Raw genomic sequence first — 27,274 nt, forward strand, 5'->3', positions numbered from 1 at the left:
ACGAAAGGGTTCTCTTACCAAGAAAGGCTTAAGTTCTGCAAATTGCAGTGTCTGGAGACTAGGTACCTGCGAAGTGATCTGAAGTGTATAAGGGCTTGAATGGGTTGAGCTGGCTCAATTCTTGATGGAATTCTTCATCTTGCTCAGATTACGAATCTGAGAGGGCATAAATTCATATTCAGGAAAGACAGTTGTAGAATAGATGTGTGGAAATTTGCCTTTAGCCAGTGGGTAGTTGATTGCTGGAACAAACTACCATTTGTCACTGTGGAAGTTGATAGCTGAAATAAATTCAAGTAGGAACTGGACAAACTTTTAGAGGGAAATGGATGCGTGAGATGTTTTTTGGCTGATGCTACATAAGCTTGCTTTTTTGCATTACATGTCTCTACCACTACTACTAATACTGCATTAAGACAACATGAATCTAGTCTATGAATTTCTTTATTCCATATAAAGTGAATGAAAAAAAAAAATAATAATAATAATAATTGCTAGAATTCAATTTGTTCTTTAATGAAATTTGGTTTGGTGTGAAAAATATTTTTAGAAGTCGAAGTACAAAATTTCATGAAAATTCAGCATTGGGAGTCTCTCTGTGAGAATCGGGGTATTGTATATGCCAGTGGTGTCCAACCTTTTCCCGTAAGGGGGGGGGGCATATTCAAAGTTAGATTTGTTTCACCCGCACTGAGCGAGTCAAGAAAAAATTGTGTGTTATATTTTCCATATCTTGTTACATGTAAAAGGAAGTTTCTATTTTCATGTTGCCATTGTTTATTTTCAGGCTATATATAAAAATGCAAATTCCCAACACTTTTATGTACAACAAATCTATGTCAATAATTTATTTTTTAGATTTTATTAAAATTATAAAAATATGACTTACTTTGTTTTGTTTTTTAAATACTTTACTTTTATTTTTAAAAAAAACCACTTTACTTTTGCTTTTAAATGCTCACTTTAGAAAATTTCCAACCTGAAAAGGATCCCTACTTTTCAATAATAAAATATAATGATACACCTAAAATTTAAATTATTCGAAAATTTTATTAAGTACAACACACAATAACATTCACTGAACAAAACTTAACATTTAATGAGATGAAATTCTCAATATGGAATAAAGATGCTCGCTCATCTGTCATTCTTTTCATTTTAAATATTTATTTGATTTTATTAAGAGAAAAAAATTTGCTCGCAAACATATGTTGATCCGAACAAAGTAGCCATTTTCCTGGCAATTTCTTTTATTAGTGGAAAATCTTCAGATGGGAAGAGTCTTTTAGAATTCAAGTAGTTAATTTTTGCAGTCCAATACAAGTAACCCTCATATAACACAGTAGTTAGCTTCCTATAAAATCTCATGTAGTGGTTTTTTTTTTTTTTTTTTTAGGAGCATTAGCAACTAAGGCCATATTGCTCCGGGGATATGCAGTGGTCATTCCCTGACCTTTCTGCATCCTCCGTATTTGGTGGTCACGGGCTCGAACCCCAGTCTAATCAAGAGGCACTGCTGCTCCTGCCCACCCGGCTACGGAGGCACCGCATCATGTAGTGGGAAACCATGTTATACGGGACTAAGAACCAGTACAAAAAAGGAGAGTTACATTCTTCCAAGAACTAACAAAAATACACCATTCTAGATTTCGTGTATCCTCTGCTCTCTTTAAAAAATCAATAATCTGGGTTTGTTTGCCTTTGCCTAATAGATCTTTCTAAATTTCATTGTATTGAACTAAGCATTTTTGAAGCTCCCTTTTGAACTTTGGGCTCCTTTCAGTCGAAGAATCTGAATTCAAAAAATAAGATTCTAATTGCTCGGCTAATTTTATGCCTTTCCGTATATTTTTTCGTGTAAAATTTGGAAGTTCAGAATTTTCATCTGTGCTATCATCCTCTGAATTGATTTGGTTTGCCTCCACTGCCATTCCCACCAAATACGCTTTGCCAGCCTCTTTTTCTACCAGAAATTCTTGAACATCTTCAGTAATCATATCTTTTTTTTTTTTTTAGGAGCATCGGCAACTAAGGCCATGTTGCTCTGTGTATATTGTCTATTGTATGTGTTTTGAGGTCGATTTTCAATCGGGCTGGACAAAACACCCTGAGTTTCTTGGAGAAAGACCATGCTACTCTTGTCTGAGACTGACTAACTTGACCACGTTAGGAAAAAGATCTATAAAAATTCCTCCCATCATTGACAGGATTCGAACTTGGGTCTTTTCCACCTGATGTGAGGAGGACTGTAGTTCTGCCAACTGTGCCCACCCATAAAGGCTTCAGTAGTTATATCATCAAAACCTGCCCCTACTACCGACTTAGCAAGTTCTACTATTGCACCGATTCCATGTTCTGCCGGTTTGACCATATTTCCTGAATGAACTGACTCTGGCCATACACCTTTCCAACACGCATTTAATGTTGACATTTTTACTTCTTTGAGCGATAAAGCTATGATTCCGATACAATCCACATGTGAAAAATGTTTCCATGCCTCCATCAATTCAATTCAGAATCAATTTTTTTCCAAAATCCATTGTAACGATTTTCTGATGTAATGAGTTTTAAAGGTAGACTATTTCAATGAAGAAATGGTCTTCGGTCCACCATTGATCAAAAAACTGTCACTCCAAGTCGATTTTCCTCTTTTGGAACATTTTTTTGGATGATTTTTTTTTTTTAAATTCAATACAAATGAATAATAATTAAATACAATGAACAAGTTATCTCAAAATTGTAAATTTCACGATATGAAAAGATTGATATAAATGTAATTGATATAATATACGTTTATATTGATATTATAAATGTATATTTGATATAAATGTATTTTAGCGTACATATGGACTTCCGAACTTTGATCCTGCCCATTCTCCTTTACGGATCAGAAACATGGATTTGTCTCAAGCTAGATTTAAACAAACTTGAGGTATTCCAAATGCAATGCCTGCGGCAGATTTTGGGCATCTCACTTCGTGACCGCATCACTAATGATACCATCCGCATCAGATGCCAACAGCAACCAACCATTGTCGACCAAATCCAGAAGCGAAAGCTTAGATGGTTTGGCCACGTATGTAGAATGGGCACGAACAGAACACCATCCACACTCCTTTGGAGACAACGACCCACCCAATGGAGCATCCAACAGACCGCGCCTAGGAAAACGTAGGCCAAGCAAGTGGAAAATGACTTGACGAGCCAATGTCTCGACCTTAACCAGGCCAGGACTGACGCCATGGATCGTAAAGTATGGAAGAACATCACAGAGCAAGTCTGAAACCCTGCGGCACCTACAGCAGCATACTGGTTGTGGGGCCAACCGCCTCCCCCAGCTGCCAACTAAGGACCAAGAAGAAGAAGAAGAAGCGTACATATGACTCCACTGAACCATGTGTACACATTTGATACAGTTGAGCTTGACATTCGCATGCCTGTACAGACAGTTACGCTATCTAAAATGCTGTTTTAGTTCAATTTCCGCGGGCCCTATAAAAATTATTCACGGGGCGTAGGTTGGACACCACTGCTAGACGCGATCGCAAGCTTTGAAAATAAGTAAAATCTTATATACATTGGGTGGGGTGGGTAAAACAAATACACAAGCTCTGAATAACAAGTTCAAATTCTCAGTTAGAGGTGCTAATAGAAAATAAAAACGTTAAAAAAGTATTTATTTTTTAAAAAATTCTTTCTGAATTATTGAAAGTACGTTAAATTCCTACTAAGAGAAGAGCAAACAGAGTGAGTGACAATCATGCACCTGTCGGGATAAGAGGCTGGATTCTCAGATGGTTACGGCCGGAGCTGAAGCGTTTCTACAACGCTGAAGTGAAGGTTACCTTTTTTATGCCGTTGCATTTTATATAATTACATATTTTTATTTTACATTTTTAATCTAATTTAATATTTTTTATTCGTCATTTACGAAGAAGAATCGGATAGCACAATGACTTCGCAAAAGTTCCTCCATTGTGTTTATATATATACAATTTTAAAGGAAACTTCAAATAATTAAAACTGACACGTCATCATCAAGCAATAAAATACTGACTTGCAAATACACAACTTTAAATTACGGGAAGCCCACGCCTCAAAACGCACTGCACCACAATGACACCCACCCACATGCTTTTGAAGCGCCATATTTATACAGATAAGAAAATTCGTAAATCACTTGGAAAATTTGTCAATTTAGAACTGATAAATTTTAAATAATATTGCGTACTTAAACGCAATATTTGTACTCTTAATTAATATTGATAATTAATATTTGTACTTTATTTTTACTTTTTTATCAGTGAGGTTTAGTAATCTAAAATTTATAATTGACTAACTTTATCGAAAAAATATTCAGTCACACGTTCCCAGCATTCTAGGAACTGTGATTGTTTCGGCGGACTAGTTATGACAAAAACTCGCCGTTCGAAGCTGGCGTGTCGCTTACTATTTTCTGGTCTCGGTAGTAGTATCCGGCGTTATAATCAGCGAATGGTATGAATAAATAAGTTCGATGAATGACGGCGTGCCATTAACTCTTTTTCCGTTAGGAGTGGCCCCAGGGAATATCCCCCACCATTTTATAATAATTTTGATCAAAATGATAATAATGATGATTAAGGCTTAATGATTTCCCGGAACTGCTTAAGCTCCTCCCCCCCCTTAGAAAATCCTACAGTTTTTCTAAGGAACGTATGTGTTTCTAACTTAGAGCGTTCTAAAAAAACGCTCTAATTTAGAAACACATACATACCTCACATGTTTCTTAACTTTATGTTGCGTGCACACACACAGTGTATATATACAATGAAATACCATTAATATTTAACCCCAGTGGCTCACACCCAAGGTCTTGAGCTGGATATCATCATTCTTCTCTTCCTTGGTGATCTCTCTCTCTCTCTCTCTCTCTTTCAGGGTAAGTCAGAATTTTTTTTTTTTTTTTTTTTGGCTGGTGCAGCAAAAGCCTCAGGCTTCTTTGCACCATATAGCCAATGATAATAATAATAATAATAATAATACAATACAATACAATACAATTTATTTATCAAGAGAATATGTTTACAATAAATGAACTTGTTAAGAAAAGTGATTTTTTTGAAAACAAGTTTAAATTCTAAATTCTAAATCATTTACAACAGTTTTGTATACAAATTCTTTTACTACCAGAAATGACAATGAAGTCACTACTCATAGTACATTCCACACTGTAAACAGAGATAGTAATTTATCTGTATAGCAATTTTAATCCACTGTTTCATTGAGTATCAAGAATTTTCTTATTAGAAATTTTAATTTGGAGATGGGATAACTTCTCCTGAGCCTGAAATCAACACTAGCCAGCAAGTTGTTTATTATATTCATTGTGTGCCTATCTCCAAATCTCTTTAGTACCCTAGGGTGAGGCAAAGTAATTGCTTTTGGGTTCCTTAAATTATGTGTGCCATTCGATTGCAGATTTAATTCTTCATAAATTTAACTTCAGTTTTTGAACTGGATACAGTATTTTGTATTTTAACAAAAATTGCCTTCTCTTATTCGGGTCATTCCAAGAGTTCGTCCCATTAAAAGTGTCAAAATCCTGTTAATTAAGTTGTTTATTACCCTTATTTTTGTTATATTTGATCGTGCCCATACATTTACTAAATAATTGAGTTGGGAGTCCACTAATGCATAATATAAGGTAACGTTTGTTCTAAGATTTAACTTATTCTTAATATAGTAAAAAAAAGTACACATAAAATCTCATTTTTTTGTACAGATTTGTTATATGCATTGCCCAACTTAGACTGTAGTCAATCCATAACCCAAGGTAACAATGATTTGAAACTTCTTCCACAGTTAGACATTTGCAATTCTGGAAATTCTGATCATGTGGGTATTCATGTTTATGTAATTTAATAGAGGGATGAATGTCCAAGGTTTGATGAGGAGGTCTAATTACCAAAAATTTTGTCCTTTCAAAGCTGAGTGCTAATTTATTATCATGCAACCAAGTTTGTAAATGTATTAAATTCTGCTGTAAATCTTTTGCCATTTTTTTCAGGTTCTTTCCAATTGTATATAAGATTATATCATCTGCATAAATTTTTATAAAGGAGTTCTTCATTACATCGAATATGTCATTTATAAAGATGTTGAACATGATTGGCCCAGCATGAGTGCCCTGCACTCATGCAATAATAATAATAATATTCGGACTCGTGCATACATTAGTAGAGGTATATGATGCAAGAAAGCAAGTTTATATAGCATCAACCAAAAAAAAAAAAAAAGAAAACTTCCCATTTCACCCATTCATTTACTCCAAATGTTTGTGTAGTTCTGCCTTGAACTTATTTAAGTTGCTGACCTCGACTACAACAGATGGAAGTTTGTTCCAATTATCAACCACCCCACCAGCTAAAGGCGAATTTCCACCCATCTATTCTACAATTGTCTTTCCTCAATTTCAATTTATGTTCCCTCAGGTGAGTAATCTGAGCAAGAGGAAGAATCCCATTAATATTGAGCTTGCTCAAACCATTCAAGGCCTTATTAAACCTCAATTCGATCACCTCGCAGGTGCCTCGTCTCCAGAAGCTGCAATTTGCAGGATATAAGCCTTTCTTGGTAATACAAACCCTTTGTTCCACTCACCAATCTCGTTGCCTTTCTCTGTATTCGTTCCAGCAGCTCTACATCCTTCATAAAATGAGGCCTCCAGACCTGTATACATTACTCAAGGTGTGGCCTGACCACTGCCTTATACAAGAGGACAATCACCCCCTTATTGCTGCTAGCAAAATTTCTGTATGTCATTGACAACGCACCATGACCTACTCTAGCAGAGAGTCAGCACTGCCCAGAAAACTTCATATCTTATTGCACAATTACCCCCAGGTTCCTTTTCATTCTGCACTACGTGAGACCTTGAGTGTAGTACCACCTAGTTGATATGTTGCTCTGGGGTTACTGCTACCCACATTCAGTACATTGTAATATTTGTGGTACTTTAACAACTGAAGTTTAATATTTGTCAATGTTAAACTTCAGCTGCCACCTCTCAGCATATCTCCAGTCAATGGGAACTTCCCGTGAGTCCAAGGAAGCTTTCGTAATTACGACTAAGGGTTTGCTTACTTCCTTTATCATAACTGGATTGATCCCATCCACCCCAGGTACCTTTCTTATGTTCAATTTCAACAATTTCTCCTCCACTGTCTAGTACCACCCAGTTGATAGTTGCTCTGGGGTTACTGCTACCCACATGCAGTACTCTACATTTGTCAGGTCAAACTTCAGTTGCCACCCTTCACCCCATCTGCTCCAGATCCTGTTGCAGTAGTGTAGTGTCATTAACAACCCTGCCAACCTTTGTATCGTCTGCAAACTTAGACTAATGATATATCTTCATCAATATCATTGATAAATACTGAAATCAACAATCGGCCCAACACCGAACCCTGGGCGACTCCACTAATAACATTAGTCCATGAAGAGCAGTGTCCACCGATAGCCACCCTCTGTCTTCTCCTACTTAACCATCCTTTTATCCATTGTAGCAACTTGCCCCTTGCCCTTAATGTCATACAACTCCAATTTGTATGGTAGTCTTCCATGTGCCATAGTATTAAAAGCTTTCCTAAAATACAAGTATGTGATATCAAAATTATTTTTTGTATCCAGTATACTATACTATATACCAGTACACTATATACTATGATGTGTGACCACATCATAGTATCCAATCAAATTTGTTAGACAAGACTTCCCCTTAACAAACCTATGATGTGTCTGAACTATAACTGCAGTCTTGTCTAGATGATCCTCCATCGCTTCCTTAACCAGTGACTCCATTATTTTCCCTGGAACAGAAGTTAAATTAAAGGTCTTTAATTACTCGTGTCACCCTTTGATCCCTTTTGTGAATTATCCCCAATTCACAAAAGGGATCAAAGCACGAACTCGGGGCCAATGGCACCTCGGAACAGACGCACATGGGGAAGGATTACCTCAGTACAGTAGCGTGCATCGGCTGTGGTACCGCCTTCCAGTATCTGGAGTTGTGTACGTCCATCCATGATAACGCCTGCCCAGATGAGAACACCTCGACCGCCATATCGATCCCTTTTAGTGATGGAGTGATACCGTGTGCCAACCTCTCGCCAGATTAGTCTCATCAGTAAAGAGTACCTTAAGTAAAGATTTTGTGGTTGTAACGTTTAGAAATAGTGTTGGCCCTTAAGTTTTGCACACCAGTATATAACCAGTTGTACTTGGTTTCCCATTTTTGTTATAATTTAATTTATTTGTTATTATTATTATTATTATTTATTTATTTTTTTTTTTACATGTTATCTAGTTAGATAACAGATAACAGATAACGTGTTGCAGAAAGAGGTAGTTGCCTACCTCTTTCTGCAACAATTTCCACTTCATCTGTTTGGGGATTAGTGCCTGCGTTACTATCATTTGTTTTCTGTCGCCGATGTCATGTTTCTTCATTCTCTTCTTTTTCCTCGATAGTAATCACAGGTTTATTTTCTGCTTGTATTTCAGAACTAAATATTCGCTTTTCAGAAAAAAATGAAAGCCGAGTCTTTTTTACTGATTTTTCGGCCATAATCGAGGGACAATTCTATTTGTTATGAAACCTGCTAAATTGCTAAGTGATACAATACGAACAGCATTAAAAATATTTACACTTCACACCTAAAAAAAAACTATGGAACACAACATGAAAAGTCAACTGCACTTCTGCCTTCTGTAACTTACACGAAGTTGATATTCGCCCTACAGTGGAGTCTGCTTTACGTTTGGTTCACGATCAATTCACTTCAGGCTGGTAGTCCGGTGTCGTAACCACTAGGCCATCGCACCCCTTTATTAGTAATATTATTATTTATGATCTGATAAACATATTTATGATCTAATATGAACTAATTTATAATCCTTTTTCCTCCTTCCCCTTCCTTCCTTTTTTTTTCTTCTTCAGGAAGTGAGATTGAGAACTGTATAGTCAACTTTGTGTTTTGAGCAATTGTATAACTTGTTGATAAGAATACTACAATCCTCAATGTTTTCGATGTAATGTACTTGATGAGAACTAATAAATAATTTATTATTATTATTTCAGTTAATAAAGGAATTTTGAGTATATCCCAAAAGATAGGTAGCGCTACGTTGTATATTTGATTCAAAACTTTTGAAGAATTGTGAAACCAGAATGTTTAAAATAACAGTACGCGATTAGCGATAGTAAATTTAATTTTTCATTGAAACTGCTGGTGTCCCCGTAGATACACCGTGTGTATAATTTGAGCGCCATTAGAGTAATATTTTCTGAGCAGCCAGTATGTATTATATTAAATGCATAAAATAAGTACGTTGTGAAGTCATCATCGAAACATGCATCGCGTATATTATCCATTATTACCGACGCAGAGCCAGTATGTCCAGCACAAATTTGATATTACTTGCCACGAACACCACAAGCTGAAAGTTAAAAATAGTAAGCAAAAGTGAAAAAAATTATATATCAATAAATAAATAACATATACAGTATATATATATATATATATATTAATGAGCCTGATATATTATTATTATATATAAGGTACATTAATTTTATCTCTCTCTCTCGGATGCCCGAAGATTTTGCTCTATTCAAATTTACTTGAGTATTAGAAATGCTTGATTTAATTTAAACATTAATTGAAGTACTGATTACATTATTAGTTAATTACTTAATTTGATTCTTATATTAAAACGCTAAATAAGTTGTCTAACAGAACGCCAATTATCCATGGCGTTCTGTTAATCCAATCCCACCGGTTATCGGTGGAATTGGATTAACTATGATCCGATATACTGTATTGTTTTATTTTTAGTAATTATTTTAAAAAAAAGTTACCTTAATATTTACACATTGCGTTACATTTCAGGCGCATTCGATTTTTTTTTTTTTTTTTCTTAAATGGTTCTTGCATTATACGGGGTATAGGCCGTAATGGTATTTATCTACTTATCAATTAATTAATAAGATAACTTTATAGGACACTTAATAAAACTCTATAGTTTTACGTTCTCTAAACGTAGCTTTTCTTTAATTACTGCTATCCTACCCCAGGGGCACACCCAATGTCACGAGCTGGATATCATCATTCTTCTCTTTCTTGGTGATTCCCTTCTCCTTTTGTCTCTGTCGCTCAGGGTAACTCAATTTTTTTTTTTTTTTTTTTTTGGCTGGTGCAGCATAAGCCTTAGGCTTCCTTGCACCATAAGGCCAATAATAATAACAATAATATGATATTACTGTTTTTTCTTCTCTTTTTTTTTTTTTATCTCCTTTTTCTCTCTATATATATATATCTTTTCACAAGCAATACCATGTTAAGGCCGCCGTAGCCTAGTGGTCAGGCGCGCGGGTGCATAAGTACACGTGCTTTGAGTAGTTGCAAAATTATGACTTTTATTATTTTCACCTTTAAAATAGATTGGCCAATTTATTTTCTTTTCCATATACTTTAGAGTTTTGTACAACGACTTCTGCAAGTTCATGCCCCTGACTACTGAATACGGTGCTGTTTCTTGTATTCTATCTATCTTGTGAACTGCCCTGACCGTGCACGGACTGTCTAAAGCTAACAATACTGTACTGCAATAAAAACTATTAATTTCTTTTTACATATAAATTGTATGGAAAATAGGAATAGTAATTGCTGGAATTCTATTAATCCGATTTTTAATGACATTTGTAATGGCTCAACAAATATTTTTAAAAGGTCCAAATATAAAATTTAATGAAAATCCCACCACTGGGAAGTAGAGTTGTTGTGCCGGACGGACAGAGGAATAAGGTGAAGACAACAGGCGCATATACAGTACAGATATATGCGGACGCGCCTGAAGAAAAACATAGTAATGGAGCGTATTACAGACTTTCTAACAAAATGACTTTTTGAAAAACTTTAGTTCCATTTTTTTTTTTGTTTATGTTTTCGAATGTGATTATATAGATGTTTTTTTTTTTTAATTTTATTTCGGAAAAGTATACACAACAGAAAACCAATTTATTGTTTAAAGCGAAGAAAATAACACTCAGTTAATGGTAATGCTACAATAAAAATACATTGCAAAATGCAGTTGAAAGGGAAATTATTTAATCGTGATTATAGTATTTACAAGGAAGTATATAAGCTATTTACAATGAACTATTTACATGAATAACAAAAACAATTTGCACAGAAAAATTTCCCTGTGATCCGGAGTAACAGAGACTTAATTTAGAAAATTAAGTTAACATTAAGTTGATGACTGTAAATTAAGTTACAGTCATCAAGGTGATGCCCTGGCCTAGAGAAGTCTGTGAGCCATCCACGGGGGGGAGGCGACTGAGGGGGTTAACATTGTACTGTCACATTGCTTTCCGGATATCGTGATATTTTCTTTTTACATTATACATACTTATGACAATTATAAGTAAATATAATTGGATTAACCGCGTTTTTCAGTTATACGGGTGATGGCTCCCTCCAGTTACCAAGAATAATTGGCGCCCTACTGTATTAAAAAAATGTATATATATATATATATATTCTGACACCATCATGTAAATAGACGCATCCACAGGGGCGGATGAAGGGGATGAAGTCTCCTAAGAACAGTTCCTTTTGTATTATATTAATTGAGTTGTCACTTTGTTGGCGTTAAAGGCTACCAATGTGTAATGTACCAACCCCACCCCACCCCTCCCTCCCAAACCAAATTTATGGGTATGCGCCACTGACCACATGTAGACGTGCCATGTATGCAATTCAGAGGAATTTATAACTTGTCATTTTAACATGAATGTTATCATTGGGGTGATTGTTGGAGGCAAAGTAGCGGGAGCAAATAGCTGGGGTAGAGTTGCTCTCATCAAGTATTCCCGTACTGCTGTGATAGAAAGTGTGTATCAACAGCGGAACGACCATGGAAAGATTACTATGCAATTCTAGCCACGCGTTGTGATAGCCTGCCAAAGGTCTCTAGCAGCTTGCCATGTGCATTGTTGGCAAAGAGACAAGAGGAGGATTCAATGTTCAACCTGATGTGTATCACAGGTTTCTGGCAGCATCGGCATGTAGGAGTCATGTCAGCAGCTGGTCTGAGGATGGGTATAGGTATGATGCCTGAAACGTCACCTTAAACGTATAGTAGTTTGGATGATTAGCTTAATAAACTATATTATTAATTTCATGTGGTATGTGAACAGTTATTAAATATAGTAATTAATCTTGATGGAACACAATCACATAACGACCTTCTCTAACAATGTAAAACAAAGAGCTATTGACCATTTAATGAGTGGACAGGGAAAAACGTGTTTGGTCTAACATCCACACTAGCAGTAATCCCTGTCGATAGATTTACAAGAACGATGTGAGTGCGTTGCGTATTTCGTGTCCGAAGGTATTTCGGACACGAAAGGTATTTCGTGTCCGAAATATAATCTTGGAATGAAGTTTCCAAGAGTGTGGTACTACACTCAGGGAAGTGGAGAAGAAAAAAAAAAAAAAAGAGCCGGGGATCATTGAGCAGTCAGATATGAAATTCTCTGAGCAGTGCAGATGGGCTGCCAGAGCAGGTCACGAAGTCTTGTCAATGATATATAGGAATTTTGCTAGCATGGATAAGGAGGTGTTTAAGGCAATGGTCAGGCCACACCTTGAGTACCGCATACAGTTCTGGAGGCCTCATTTTAGGAGGGATGTAGAGTTGCTAGAACGAGTACAGAGAAGGGCAACAAGACTGTCGAGGGGACCAAAGGTCTTACGAAGAAAGGCTTAAGTTCTGCAAATTATAGCGTTTGGAGACCAGGCACCTGCGAGGTGACATGATTGAGGTGTATAAGGCTTTGAATGTTTGAGCAGGCTCAATGCTTAATGTTTCCTCATCTACCTGTGATATTGTAATTTCTGAAGAACAGCTAATTAAAATAATAAATTCGCTACCTGACAAATTCACTTTGGGAATTGATGAAGAACCTCATTTCATTTCCACATTGCTTGATATTTCATCAGCAAAGAGCTCACTCTTCTCTACAAGTAAGTAAACCAATGTGCACAAATGCATTCAAACTGGTTGACTTATAGAGTAGTGACAGTTCAAAAAAGCTTAATTCCAAATCATATGCGGTTTTCTCGCCAATATCATCGCCTCTCTCTTCTTGAAATGCCTGGAAAAGTGCACCAGTAATGACGTTGTGTAAGTAATCTTTGCTCATGAGCCTGAGCATACTCATTATACCATGAGAAACAGTTACAGTAATTTGTATACAGTGTCTTTACACAAATATTTTTACAGTATACTTCACTCCTGGAATACCAATGAAGATCTTCATGTCATGTTTCTTGACCTAAAAGCTGCATTTGACTCAGTCCAGATCACACAGCTTGTTGCCTTACTTGTCTATGGGTTACCGGGAAATTTGCTTCAGCTCCTCAGAAATCTTTTATATAGAAGACTGCTTCACTTTACCGGTAATAACGTTAAAACCGGTAATAACGTTACCGGTAATAACGTTACAATATATAAAATGGCGGACGTAGGAATCGCACAGGTAGTTCTCTCTCTCAGCCTTGCTCTTTGTTGCAATATTCATTCTACTAATGGATGAAGTTCCAGCGCCCTTATCGTATGCTGATGACATTGTGTGCTACATGCCATGTGGGTGATCCGCTAGCTAGACAAACCTCAGAAATTCTGAGGGTCCGATTAGGGTTAAAGATGAGATAACTTCATTCTTCGGTCTCTCTAAATCCTGAAAAATGAAGTTATCTCATCTTTACCCAGAATCAGACGGCTTCTGCCAATAATGCCTCGTCCCTACTTCCAGTCTTAACAGAAAAAGTACTGACTTCCACAAATAGTATCAAATTTATAGGGGTAATCCTTGATGTGGACCTGCATTTCATACACCATGTCCAGTTTCAATAATAGTTTTCTGTGATATATAAATAGATTTGTGTAAAAGTCATAATAAAGAAATAATCAGGAAATATTAAATACCGAAAGCCAATATAATATTAATACTTACGTTTGTTAATATGATGATGTTAACATGACAATACTGTGTACACTGTGACTACTCTGTGACTGTATATCAGTAGTGTGCTTTCCTGTGATGTGGAAGTTTCATCGACCACTCCTCCCAGCATACTGAGAGTAGCTGAAGACGCACGAAAATATGGAGTCTGGAATTCTCTGTGCTGAAGTGGGTCTCACAAGTTCTGCACTATATCCCAGATAGCATTTTGCTCCAACCTTGGGTACACACCTAAAGTCCACAGGGCTCATATCCTGAAAATAAAGGCGTTCCTTCTAAACGTGATCGTGTAAACATTTGGAACACGGTGGGCTGGAGGTTTCCAGCAAAACAGCTCCGCATCACCCACAGCCTTGTGCTCCAAGCTACAAAGATTATATAGTTTCAATAGACTGGAATTTCTTTCCATATGTAAAGGGCAGCTGTGCCATTACCAGTCCTAACTTAAAAATGTAATTTTATTTTGGGACGAATTTGACTTTTATTTTCTTTTAATTAAATACTATTATTTTTTCTTTTCATTTCTAGTCTTATTTTTGTCTTTACCAGTATATGTTTTTTTTAAAATTCATTATATCGCATTATTTTAGGAAATTAATTAACTGGAAGCCTTCTATATTATTGAATGGACTGTGGTGTACATTGCGTAATTCTGTATTGTTTATCGTTGGACAGCCTATTGTAAGATTGCTCTGGTCATCTGCATAAGAGATTATGATTGTATCTAAGTTAAGTTAATAAGCAATTTTATTATTATTACTATACGAGATGTGGAAGAGTCAGGAAGTCGTCCAAAGAGATGATATTTGGCGGTTACGTTTTTCTTTTATGTCCTTAACATCCTGAAATCTCTTTCCTTTCAAGGCAATTTTCATCTTGAGAAAGAGGAAGAAGTCCTCTGCTACTATTATAACGGCAGAAAACAATTTACATTTCCTTCGTAATATTAGCATTCTTGGTTATCTTTCGCGGAAATACAGTGGCGGACAAAAAAAAACTGCATCACTTGTGAATTTTGCAAATAAGGTGTTTACGCTGCATTGTGGGTTGCAGAAACGTTCGAAATGCATTTGTTAGATGGGATATATGGTTGTCACAGACATTCTCTCAGATATGCCAGACAAGCTGTACTTCTACCTGGGAGTCTAAAACGCTGATGGAACTGATATTCGGGTGACATTCAAGTCAAGTGGACCCAATTTCGGCGAAGTCCGGACGGTCAGTGACAGCCAAATCTTCTGCTTGCACCTTCACGATGGTGGGGCTAATAATAATCCTGGGTATAACCCCCATGCCCAAGCACACTGTGGGTAACCACCCAGGTGTGAACCAAAGTAAGGAGGGGTCGAGGTGTGGTAATTTGAAATCTCTTCTTTTCGATCTTCTCTGGCTTAAAATCTCTCTGCCTCATTCTGTTAAATTCAGCTGTTGTCTCTGCCGTTCTCTCAACTCCGCTAATCACTTGGAGCTCTTCGACCTCCTCTCTTTGCAACTTGACTTTCTCCAGTCCAACTTTCCTAACAGTGAGGTAATTTTCCTTGGAGATTTTAATGTTCACAACTCCAGCTGGCTTCTGTTTTCTAGTCACACCGACCCAGCTGTGGTCGAGATGCTGAGGCTTTTGCAATTACTGATTACCTTGCACAGATTGTTCATTTACTTACAAGAATACCGGATAATCCTGACCACACTGCCAACACGCTTGATCTTTTTCTCACAAACAACCCTTCTAAGTACACGGTCGAAGTGAGTGGTCCTTTAGACACCCCAGATTACAACTTGTCTCTTCAGTGATTGTCTCTTCTCCAATGGAGCCTTTATCTTATGGCTATTCCCAACCTCGTGTTGTTTGGCATTAGAAGAATGCAAAATGGGATGACCTGCGAGATTTCTTTTCTTCTTTTCCTTGGTCGGACTACTGTTTCAAAACTTCTGATGTCATCGTTTGCTCAGATCGTGTCAGTGAAATTATTGTTCTAGGAATGGAAACCCATATCCCACACTCCACTATAAAATCTCGTCCTTTATCTAAACCTTGGTTTTCCAATAAATGTGCTAAGACCGTTCAGGAGAAGAATGTTGCATATCGTAATTGGCTTGTTTCCAGTTCTTCAGTTTCATTTTCTACCTTACGCCAAAGCTCGCAAAAATTGTGATGCAGTTATTAATCAGGCCAAACTAGATTTTGAACAGGCTAAGAGTAGAAAGCTTGCTTTTTGCCCTAATGGTAGCCGAGCATTCTGGTCTCTTGCCAAAGCAACTTTGTATTGGCCGCAACTTTTGCCCATCTCTGCTCTCACCTCTATCAAAACCAGATGGTTCTGTTGTTACTTCAGCCAAGGATAAAGCTGACCTGCTAGCATCCCATTTTTCTTCCAACTCATGTATTAATGATCTTGGTAAAACACCCCCTCACCATTACGAACACGCTGCATTCAATGCCTCCTGTGGTCTTCCGTCAAAAGGATGTCAGAAGGATTTTGACGAATCTTGATGCTACGATAGCTCCAGGTCCCGATGGTAAAGCTGTGCTCCTGAACTTACCCGTTTCTTTTCCGCCTTTTTTCACTTTCTTATTCCAAAGGTGTTTTTCCTTCTGCTTGGAAATTTACTCATATCCCGCCAGTTCCTAAAAAGGGTGACAAATCCTTCCGATACAATTATCGTCCTATTGCAATTACTTCTACTCTTTCTAAAGTAATGGAGAAATCAATCAACCGCCAACTACTAGAAACCTTCTGTCTGATCAACGATCGCCAGTATGGATTCCGTCAGTGTCGATCCACTTGTAATATTCTGGCTTATGTTACCCATTTATGGATAAATTCAATGGAAAAGTTCAGTGAAACACAAGCAGCTGCTCTTGACATCTCAAAGGCTTTCGATCGTTTTTACCATAAAGACCTTCAAAACAAGCTTACATCTTATGATTTGCCACCTGTTTTTTGTATTTGGTTATCCAGTTTTCTTTCTGATCGCTCATTGAGGGTGATGGTAGATGGCTTTGTCTTCTAACTTCTCCACTAATGCCGGTGTCCCCCAAGTTTCAGTTCTTTCCCCTACTCTTTTCCTCTTGTATATTAATGACCTTCTTCCATTGACTGGAAATCCTATGCATAGTTTTGCCAATGATAGCACATTTCATTCCACTTTCCATTTTGAGAAACCTTGCCCTGCTCAATCAGCTTCAACATCTCTTATATCTGCTACCAATTCCTTAATTGCCAATCTCCAGGTAATTCCCCAGTAGGGAAAAGACAACGTAGTTGATTTCAGTCCTTGTAAAACTCAGTCTTGTCTTATATCTCGCAAAAAGGATTCTTCTGCTCCTATGCTTATCTTTTGTGACACTCCGATTTCTAGGAAAGTTGATATATCTCTTTTCAGGATTACCATGACTTCTAATCTCTCTTGGCACAAGCACATTACAAATATTGTTTCCTCTACATCTAAAAAACTTGGTTTTCTCTTTCCCTCTCATCGTTACTTTTCTTCCAAACAGCTGTTCACTCTGTATAAATCTCAAATCCGCCCTACCATGGAACATTGTTCCCACATCTGGGGCGGTGCCCCCAAAACTCTCTCAGGCTTCTAGATTCCGTTCAGAAGAGGGCAGATAGGTTAATTAATGACTCATCTCTAACAGAGTCTCTCTACTCTCTCTGTCTCATAGAGGTATTGTTTCTGCTGCATGCCTTTTCTACAGATACTTCCATGGGCACTGTTCTTCTGAATTGGCTTCTATAATTCTCGCTCTCTCTTTCAAAACAGTCCGAACACGTGCCGCTACCAGCCAACATCCATTTACTGTCCAAATTCAAACTCACAGAACCAACTTTTCATCTTCTTCGTTTATTCATTCAGCTGCCGTTTTCTGGAACAACCTTCCTTCATATGTCTTTCTCAAAATTACAGTCTACAGAAGTTCAAGTGTAATGTTAACAAATATCTTCTTTTGTCTTCTCAACCTCCAGCCCAAGCACGGCACTAAGTACTATAGGATCTAATACCTCTCGTGTTTGGGGTTTTCATAAAAAAAAATAATAATAAAAAATAATAAATAAATAATGAAAAAAAAAACAAATATATATATCTATGAATGAAATCCAATAAAAAGACTCCACCTGATATACCTAATTGCCATAAATATCTCCAAAGGGTAAAATGTAATTAATGAAAATATGAGTTAAGTCATTCAAATAGCAATCATGACAACCAGACATAAATTTTTTATTGAATTTACGTGTATAAACTGAAATGGCATGTTAACGTAATAGTATTATGTACTGTAAATTAGCAAAATAAATCCTCAATATTTTGTTGTTCCTCGTCGTGCTGCAATTACAGCCTTGTAATGATCTGGCATAGAGTTAATCAACTTCTGGATATACGGTTGCTCAATTTCGTGGTACCGTACCCTTATAATGCTCTCTTGCAGCTGAATCTTACTTCTTCACTTCTGAGCAATTTTCTTCACTTCTGAGCAATTTTAGACGATATTACGTACCGGCAAATTGCAATAGAGTTCAAAATAGGTGGTAGATGATTTTCATCAACCGGTGAAATACCACCACTTTGCTTATTGGAGGCTTGAAGTGGTGAAACCCATGTTTAGTCTCTAGAGCAAAGTTTCCGGCACCCCCCCCCCCCATACTTCTCCTTCAACCCATGCACGGTACTAAGTACTATAGGTTTGATACCTTTCGTGTTTGGGGGTTTTCATAAAAAAAAAAAAAAAAAATCTGGCTGTTGCCGGGCTAGTCCAACATTGTAATGCCAGCATTTCTGAGATATGTCTGCACCTTAAGAGATAAAAACAAGGGAAAACATTGGTGTAAGTATGTTTTAAGCCTTGTGAGACAAGAAGATAAACTCGTCATTAAATCTAAATAGCATAAAACTCAGCACCTTGCCACATAGCAAAATTGGTGTGTGTTGTTGAAAAAAGTCCTGTTGAAAAATGCAGTTTTGGACGTCCGTGTGGTGATCTTTAATAACAGGTTTCAGGCACTCCTCCAAGATAGTAGTGAATGGTGAATGCAGGTTTCTGCATTCACCATTCCATTAATAAACTTAATTCGCCACACCCCCCTTTGCTTATGCATCCCCAGACCATCTGACCGGCGGGGAACTTTACAGTCGATGTAATGCAGTCAGGATAGTATGCCTCCTATTTTCGTCTTATCGCTTCCCATCCGAGCCAAGCAGGTTGAATTTCGATTCGTCAGAAAAGATGACGGTGTCCCATTGCTCTTTTGTCCATGAAACATGCGCTTTAGCCCAAGCAAGTCGCTGCTTCCTCATTTGTTGGGCCAACAAAGGCTTCTTCTTGGGCCGATAGGTATGCAGACCACATTCCGAAAGCCTTCTTTGGATAGGTCGTGCACTTGTTTCAACACCAGAGGCCATCTCAAAGTCCAGTTTTAGATCAGGAGCATGGCGATTACGAAGGCATAGCCGTTTAAATATCGATCTTGGGAAGGCCTAGTCACTCTTTTACGGCCTGATCCAGGTCTTCTCTTCACATCACCAGTTTCACGCTTTAATTTCAGCACCCGGGATAATGTTGATTGGTGGCAGCCTATATTATCAGCGATAGCACGCGTAGAAAGCCCTTCCTGGGTTGGTTTATTATTATTTTTTTTTTTTAGGAGCATTAGCAACTAAGGCCATATTGCTCCGAGGATATGCGGTGGTCATTCCCCGACCTTTCCGCATCCTCCGTATTTGGTGGTCACGGGCTCGAACCCCGGTCTAATCAAGAAGCGTGTGTGCTATGCACTGCTGCTCCTGGCTACAGAGGCGCCCCCTTCCTGGGACAGAGCAACAGCTACACTTTTTTTTTCTTGGTGTCAACTGAACGTATACAGCAGGGCTGGCCAACGAGTCGATCGCGGATTTAATTTCGGTCGATCACGACGAATTTTAAATATACAGTCATCCCTCGATTTGTGCACCTTGTGCAATGAAATTTTTGAGATGGTAGATCGCGGCGCATTTTGAAGGAAAAAAGTAGATCGCATCACATATTAAGTTGTCCACTCCTGGTATACAGCCATGCTTACACCTCTGCAATACAGGATACTGCGGATCGTGTATGCCCTTCCAACGCCGTATTTATAGAAACTGTTGATGCAATTACTGTGGTACTCAAAAAAAAAAAAAAAACTGCATCACCTCATTTTTGCAAAAGAAGCGTTATCTGACACAATTAGCATTAGCATTAGCATTAGTAGAGGCATATGATGCAAGAAAGCAAGCTTATTCAGCATCAGCCAAAAAAAAAAAGAAAAAAAAAAAAAAACCACTACTCCCATTTCACCCCTCAATTCGTTCGAAATACCTGTCCAGCTGAGCCTTAAATTTGTTTAGGCTATCAACTTCAACAACAAGCGATGGAAGTCTATTCCACAAACCAACTGCCCGCTGGCTAAAGGCGAATTTCCGCACATCTATCCGACATCCGTCCTTCCTCAATTTGAATTTATGCCCTCTCAGGTGATTATTCTGAGCAAGAGGAAGAATTCCATCGGCATTGAGCATGCTCAAGCCATTCAAAGCCTTGTACACCTCTATCAGATCACCTCGGCGATGCCTAGTCTCCAGGCTCTGTAATTTGCAAAACTTAAGCCTTTCTTCGTAAGAGCAACCCTTTGTTCCATTCACTAATCTTGTTGCCCTTCTCTGTACTCGTTCCAGCAGCTCTACATCCTTCTTGAAATGAGGCCTCCAGACCTGTATACAGTACTCAAGGTGTGGCCTGACCAATGCCTTATACAAGGGAATAATCACATCCCTGTCCCTGCTAGAAAAATTCCTGTATATCATTGACAAGACACCATGAGCTACTCTTGCAGCTCGTCTGCACTGCTCAGAGAACTTCATATCTGCCTGCACAATTACCCCCAGGTCCTTTTCATTCTCTACCACTGTCAGCGTAGTACCACAGAGTTGATACGTTGATCTGGGGTTACTGTTTCCCATATGTAGTACTTTACATTTGTCAATGTTAAACTTCATTTGCCACCTCTCAGTCCATCTGCTCAACCTTTCCAGATCCTGTTGCAGCAGCATAGTATCAGTAGTGTCCTTAACAACCCTGCCAACCTTTGTATCGTCGGCAAACTTGGACATTAAGCCTGATACACCATCATCAATATCATTTATAAATACAGAAAACAACAATGGACCCAACACTGAACCCTGAGGAACTCCACTAATAACATTAGTCCACGTTGAGCAGTGTCCATTGATTACCACTCTCTGTCTTCTGCCACTCAACCATCCCTTTATCCATAGCAGCAATTTGCCTCGAATGCCACACTTCTCCAATTTGTGCAGCAGTCTTCCATGCGCAACAGTATCAAAAGCCTTTCTAAGATCCAAATATATAATATCAAAGTTATTCCCTGCATCCAGTTCTTTTGTGACTACATCATAGTATCCAATCAAATTGGTCAGACAAGACCTGCCCTTAACAAACCCATGCTGTGTCTGAGCTATAACTGAATTCTTGTCCAGATGATCCTGCAGTGCTTCTTTAACCAGTGCCTCCATTAATTTTCCTGGAACCGAAGTTAAACTAACAGGTCTATAATTACTTGTGTCAGCCTTTGATCCTCCTTTGTGAATTGGGGTTACATTTGCACATCTCCAGTCCATGGGTACCTCCCCTGAGTCCAAAGAAGCTCTCATAATTATGGCTAGGGGTTTGCTTACTTCCTTTGCTGCCTCCTTTAATATAACTGGATAGATCCCATCCACCCCGCGTGCCTTTTTTATGTTTATCCTCAACAATTTCTCCTCCACTTTCCTCTCAGTTATTAGAAAATCATCTAGCTCACTGCCAATGTTTACTTCACCTACGACATTCCCCTTCCTGAATAACTCCTCATGTGTGAATGTAGATGCAAAATACTCGTTTAGATTGTTAGCCACCTGAGCTGGATCCTCAACTGTTGAACCATCAACATCCAGTGGACCAATCTGATTCATCCCTTTCCTTCTTGAGTTTAAATAGGTAAAGAACTCTTTTCTGTTTTTCTTTGCATCCTTTGCCAAGGATTTCTCATAATCTGCCTTTGCCTGCCTAATCTCCTTTGTGACTTGGTTACAGACCAACTTATATCTATCATAGGCTTCCACGTCACCCATTAATTTGTATGTATCCCATGCATTTTTCTTCTCTGCCATATGTCTCATTAGTTCATCTGACAACCATTTAGGCCTGAACCTTGAACAATATTTCTTGGTTGGTATGTAAAGCCTGGTAGCTTCCAAGATTAGTTCCTTGAATGCTTCCCATTTTGAATTTGCTGTTGGTAACATCATCAGTTGGTCCCACTGTATAGAATTTAAATACTGTCTCAGACCAGCATAGTCTCCTTTACGAAAGCAAAAACCCTTCCCTTTACCTCTGATGGTAGTTGCCTCCTTGAGTAAATCCCACTTCAGCACACTGTGATCACTGCCACCCAGTGGTTCATTTATCTGCAGATTCCTAATGCATGAAGAATCACTACTGATAATCAGATCAAGAGTATTACTCCCTCTAGTTGCCTCCCGAACATGCTGGTGTAGAAAACAATCATCCAATAAATCCACAAAAGCCTTGCTAGTGTGTGAGTGACCAACCCACAAATTCCAGTCAATATCTGGGAAATTAAAATCCCCCATTATAAGACTCTCTGATTTACTGGCCCACTCTATTTCCCTGTACAGTATCTTATTATACTCATCAGAGTCATTAGGCCTATAGCACACTCCTACTCTCAATTTTGATTTACCTATGCTTATGTCACACCAAACTGACTCAACACTGCACTGTCCAGCGATGTCAACTGGCTTCACTTCCTTGGATTTTATGTGTTTTTTAACTAATAGCATAACCCCTCCTCCCTTCCTATCCTGTCTATCCTTTTTGTAGACGTTGTACTCCCCAAATTCCAGTTCTGCATTCCTTATATCTGTGTGACACCACGTCTCTGATATCCCAACAATATCTGCCTTTGATGTTTTGAGTAATACCTCAAATTCATCAAATTTATTTACTAAACTCCTAGCATTAGTGTACACGCAAGTATACATGCACCTGTTTCTATTCTTAGCTACCCTAACACAACCCATGTGTTTACTTGTACCGCAATGACTTCCAGCAGTCTCTGAAATATCCTGCATCTTGTTTTTCAGGCTTCTGCTCATTCCAATAGAAGCAGTGCAAGAATCTCTTTCACCTCTGCCCGTGGCTACTGTTAATCCATTAGTCTTTGTCTCCCCCCAAGCTAGCAGTTTTCCGACCCACCTAACACTGCCTCGATAGCATCAGCAAATATTCTTGCACCCTTTCTATTTAAGTGTATCCCATCCCTGTAGAAGCAATCTCTCCTGTTAACAAGTACAGTCCAGGCTGAAAAAAATTCTACCCCTCCAGCCTTGCACAATCATTCCAGGGCCGAATTGATCGACAAGGCTCTCATCATATACTCCCTCCTATCGTGTCTGGGCAGAATTGCAGACAATACCTTTACTTTGTGACAAGCAAGCAAAGGTATTGTGTTTTTTTGAAGTTTTTTTGTCTGCCACTATATATTTTTAGATCTTTTATTGATTTACCAGCGAGTTCTTTTCTATTGGACCTGGTGCTCACTACTGTATGAACGTTGTCACCAGGGCCGAACTTTAGATATGATGAGTTCTTAAAGTTAAACCATAGCATGTGAAGATGCCCCAAAATACGTAGTTATATATTTTTATCTTCACAAAAAGAAAAAAGAGGGCTCTCTCCAATGGCGAGGCCCCAAACCATGGGTTTTGTTTAAATGCTGTTCTGGGTGCCAGTCATTGTGTACAAATCATAAACGTATGACAGATTCCGGTGGCGTAAGAAAAAAATATAGGTAACAAGATATCTGACACATTTTATAACTCACGTCTGACGAACATGAATTCTTGAAGGGGTTCTGCTTGATTGAATGTAGGGATAAAAGGAAGGCTTGAGGTTACTTTCCGCCGAATTCAAAAGTGATGAGAGAATAAGTAACTTACCCTCTTCATATAATAATCCCTTTGTATCCCCCCAATTTCTTGTGGGTATGCAAAGATATAAGGAATGCAGAACTGCAGTTTGGGGAGTACAACCTCTACAGAAAGGATAAACAGGGTAGGAAGGGAGGAGGGGTTATGCTATTAGTTAAGAAACACATAAAATCCAAGGAAGTGAAACCAGTCGATATCGCTGGACAGTGCAGTGTCGAGTCAGTTTGGTGTGACATAAGCATTGGGAGATCAAAATTGAGAGTAGGAGTGTGCTATACGCCTAATGACTCGGATGAGTATAATAAGAAACTGTACAGGGAAATAGAGTGGGCCAGTACATCAGAGAGTCTTATAATGGGGGATTTTAATTTCCCAGATATTGACTGGAATTTGTGAGTTGGGCACTCACACACTAGCAAGGCATTTGTGGATTTATTGGATGATTGTTTCCTACATCAGCATGTTCGGGGGCAACTAGAGGGAGTAATACTCTTGATTTGATTATCAGTAGTGATTCTTCATGCATTAAGAATCTGCTCACAGTGTGCTGAAGTGGGATTTACTCAAAGAGGTAACTACCATCAGGGGTTAAGGGAAGGGTTATTGCTTTCGTAAAGGCGACGACGATGGTCTGAGACAGTATTTAAATTCTATACAGTGGGACCAACTGAAGTTGTTACAAACAGCAAATTCAAAATGGGAAGCATTCAAAGAACTTATCTTGGAAGCTGCTAGGCTTTACATACCAACTTAGAAATATTTTGCAAGGTTTAGGCCTAAATGGATGTCACATGAACTAATGAGACATATGACACAGAAGAAAAATGCATGGGATACATATAAGTTAACACGTGACACAGAAGCCTATGACAGATATAAGTTGATCTGTAACCAAGTTACAAAAGAGGTTAGGCAGGCAAAGGCAGATTACGAGAAATCTTTGGCAAGGGATGCAAAGAAAAACAGCGAAGAGTTCTTTACTTATGTAAACCCTAGAAGGAAGGGGATGAATCAGATTGGTCCACTTAATATGGATGGGTCAACTGTTGATGATCCTGCTCAGGTAGCTAACAAACTAAATGAATATTTTGCATCGACATTCATACATGAGGAGTTATTCAGCGAGGGGAATGCCAGAGGTGTATTCAACTCTGGCAGTAAGCAAGAGAATAACTGAGAGAAAAGTGGAGGAGAAATTGTTGAAAATACACAAAAGAAAAGCACCTAGGGCGGATGGGATCTATCCAGTTATATTAAAGGAGGCAGCAAAGGAAGTAAGCAAACACTTAGCCATAATCATGAGAGCTTCCTTGGACTCAGGGGAGGTACCCATAGACTGGAGATGTGCAAATGTGACTCCAATTCACAAAGGAGGCTCAACGGCTGACACAAGTAATTATAGACCTGTGAGTTTAACTTCTGTTCCAGGAAAAGTAATAGAGGCACTGGTTAAAGAAGCACTGCAGGATCATCTAGACAAGACTTCAGTTATAGCTCGGACGCAGCATGGTTTTGTTAAGGGGAAGTCTTGCCAGACCAATTTGATTGGATACTATAATGCAGTCACAAAAGAACTGGATGCAGGGAATAGCTTTGATATTATATACTTGGATCTTAGAAAGGCTTTTGATACTGTTGCACATGGAAGACTGCTGCACAAATTGGAGCAGTGTGGCATTGGAGGCAAATTGCTGCTGTGGAAAAAGAGGTGGTTGAGGGGTAGAAGACAGAGAGTGGTAATCAATGGACACTGCTCATCGTGGACTAATGTTATTAGTGGAGTCCCTCAGGGTTCAGTGTTGGGTTCATTATTGTTTTCTGTGTTTATAAATGGTATTGATGATGGTATATATCAAGCTTAATGTCCAAGTTTGCAGACGATACAAAGGTTGGCAGGGTTGTCAAGGACACTACTGACACTATGTTGCTGCAACAGGATCTGGAAAGGTTGAGCAGATGGGCTGAGAGGTGGCAAATGAAGTTTAACATTGACAAATGTAAAGTACTACATATGGGAAACAGCAACCCCAGAGCAACGTATCAACTCTATGGTACTACACTGACAGTGGTAGAGAATGAAAAGGTCCTGGGGGTAATGGTGCAGGCAGATATGAAGTTCTCTGAGCAGTGCAGACGGGCTGCAAGTGTAGCTAATGGTGTCTTGTCAATGATATACAGGAATTTTTCTAGCAGGGATAAGGAGGTGATTATTCCCTTGTATAAGGCAATGGACAGGCCACACCTTGAGTACTATATACAGGTCTGGAGACCTCATTTCAAGAAGGATGTAGAGCTGCTGGAAAGAGTACAGAGAAGGGCAACAAGATTAGTGAATGGAACAAAGGGGTACTCTTATGAAGAAAGGCTTAAGTTTTGCAAATTACAGTGTCTGGAGACTAGGCACCAGCGAGGTGATCTGATAGAGGTGTATAAAGCCTTGAATGGTTTGAGCATGCTCAATGCTGATGGGATTCTTCCTCTTGCTCAGAATAATCACCTGAGAGGGCATAAATTCAAATTGAGGAAAGACACATGTAGGATGGACGTGCAGAAATTTGTCGTTAGCCAGTGAGTAGTTGGTTGTTGGAACAGACTTCCATCCCTTGTCGTGGAAGTTGATAGCTTAAATAAATTTAAGGCTCAGCTGGACAGGTATTTCAAACGAACGGAGGGGTGAAGTGGAAGTGGGGTTTTTTTTTTTTTTTTTTTCGGCTGATGCTGCATAAGCTTGCTTTCTTGCATCATATGCCTCTACTAATGCTAATGCTAATAATCACGGAAAAGATTTTTAATAAAAAATTACTCTTTTAAAAGCAATAATAATGAATAACTGGCACGTCCGCATGCCACATAAAGGTCCCGTGAAGTTCTAATGTTTCTCCTCTTCTAATACAAGACTGTATATTAAGGCTAGTGTATATTGCTTTACAGGTAAATCTGTTCTTGACACCAAACCTCCAAGACCACACGTTCATCTCCATCTAAAACTAAAGAAGCTTCAGGTCAGTTGTATATTTCAGAGTTTATATTTTTATTATGAGTATATCTTAATAATTGTAACTCGTAGATATACATTGTATTCCTAAAATATCTATTCGTTCTTTTATGTATTATTGAACAAAACAGCCATGAACGACGTTTCAATTTACAAGGTTGGCGACCACG

The 27,274-nt window shown here is 38.4% G+C and overlaps 2 protein-coding genes across 2 annotated transcripts in view; one reads left to right on the forward strand and one right to left on the reverse strand.

Moving 5' to 3' along the window:
• LOC150087266 (centromere protein V-like) overlaps window positions 1-27,274 on the reverse strand; it is a 46,159-nt gene that overhangs the window by 13,561 nt on the left and 5,324 nt on the right. The gene's annotated exons all lie outside the window — the stretch shown is intronic.
• LOC150087267 (sperm axonemal maintenance protein CFAP97D1) overlaps window positions 9,218-27,274 on the forward strand; it is a 30,718-nt gene continuing 12,661 nt past the window's right edge. The window contains exons 1-2 of the mRNA XM_090371928.1: window positions 9,218-9,496; window positions 27,041-27,111. Coding sequence (XP_090228054.1) covers window positions 9,394-9,496; window positions 27,041-27,111 — 174 coding nt within the window. The 5' untranslated portion in view covers window positions 9,218-9,393. The remainder of the gene's footprint in view (window positions 9,497-27,040; window positions 27,112-27,274) is intronic.

The sequence above is a fragment of the Mastigoproctus giganteus genome, chromosome 4 (assembly GCF_048544385.1).
Source record: "Mastigoproctus giganteus isolate SK-2022 chromosome 4, ASM4854438v1, whole genome shotgun sequence".
In the NCBI taxonomy this organism is placed as follows: Eukaryota; Metazoa; Arthropoda; class Arachnida; order Uropygi; family Thelyphonidae; genus Mastigoproctus; species Mastigoproctus giganteus.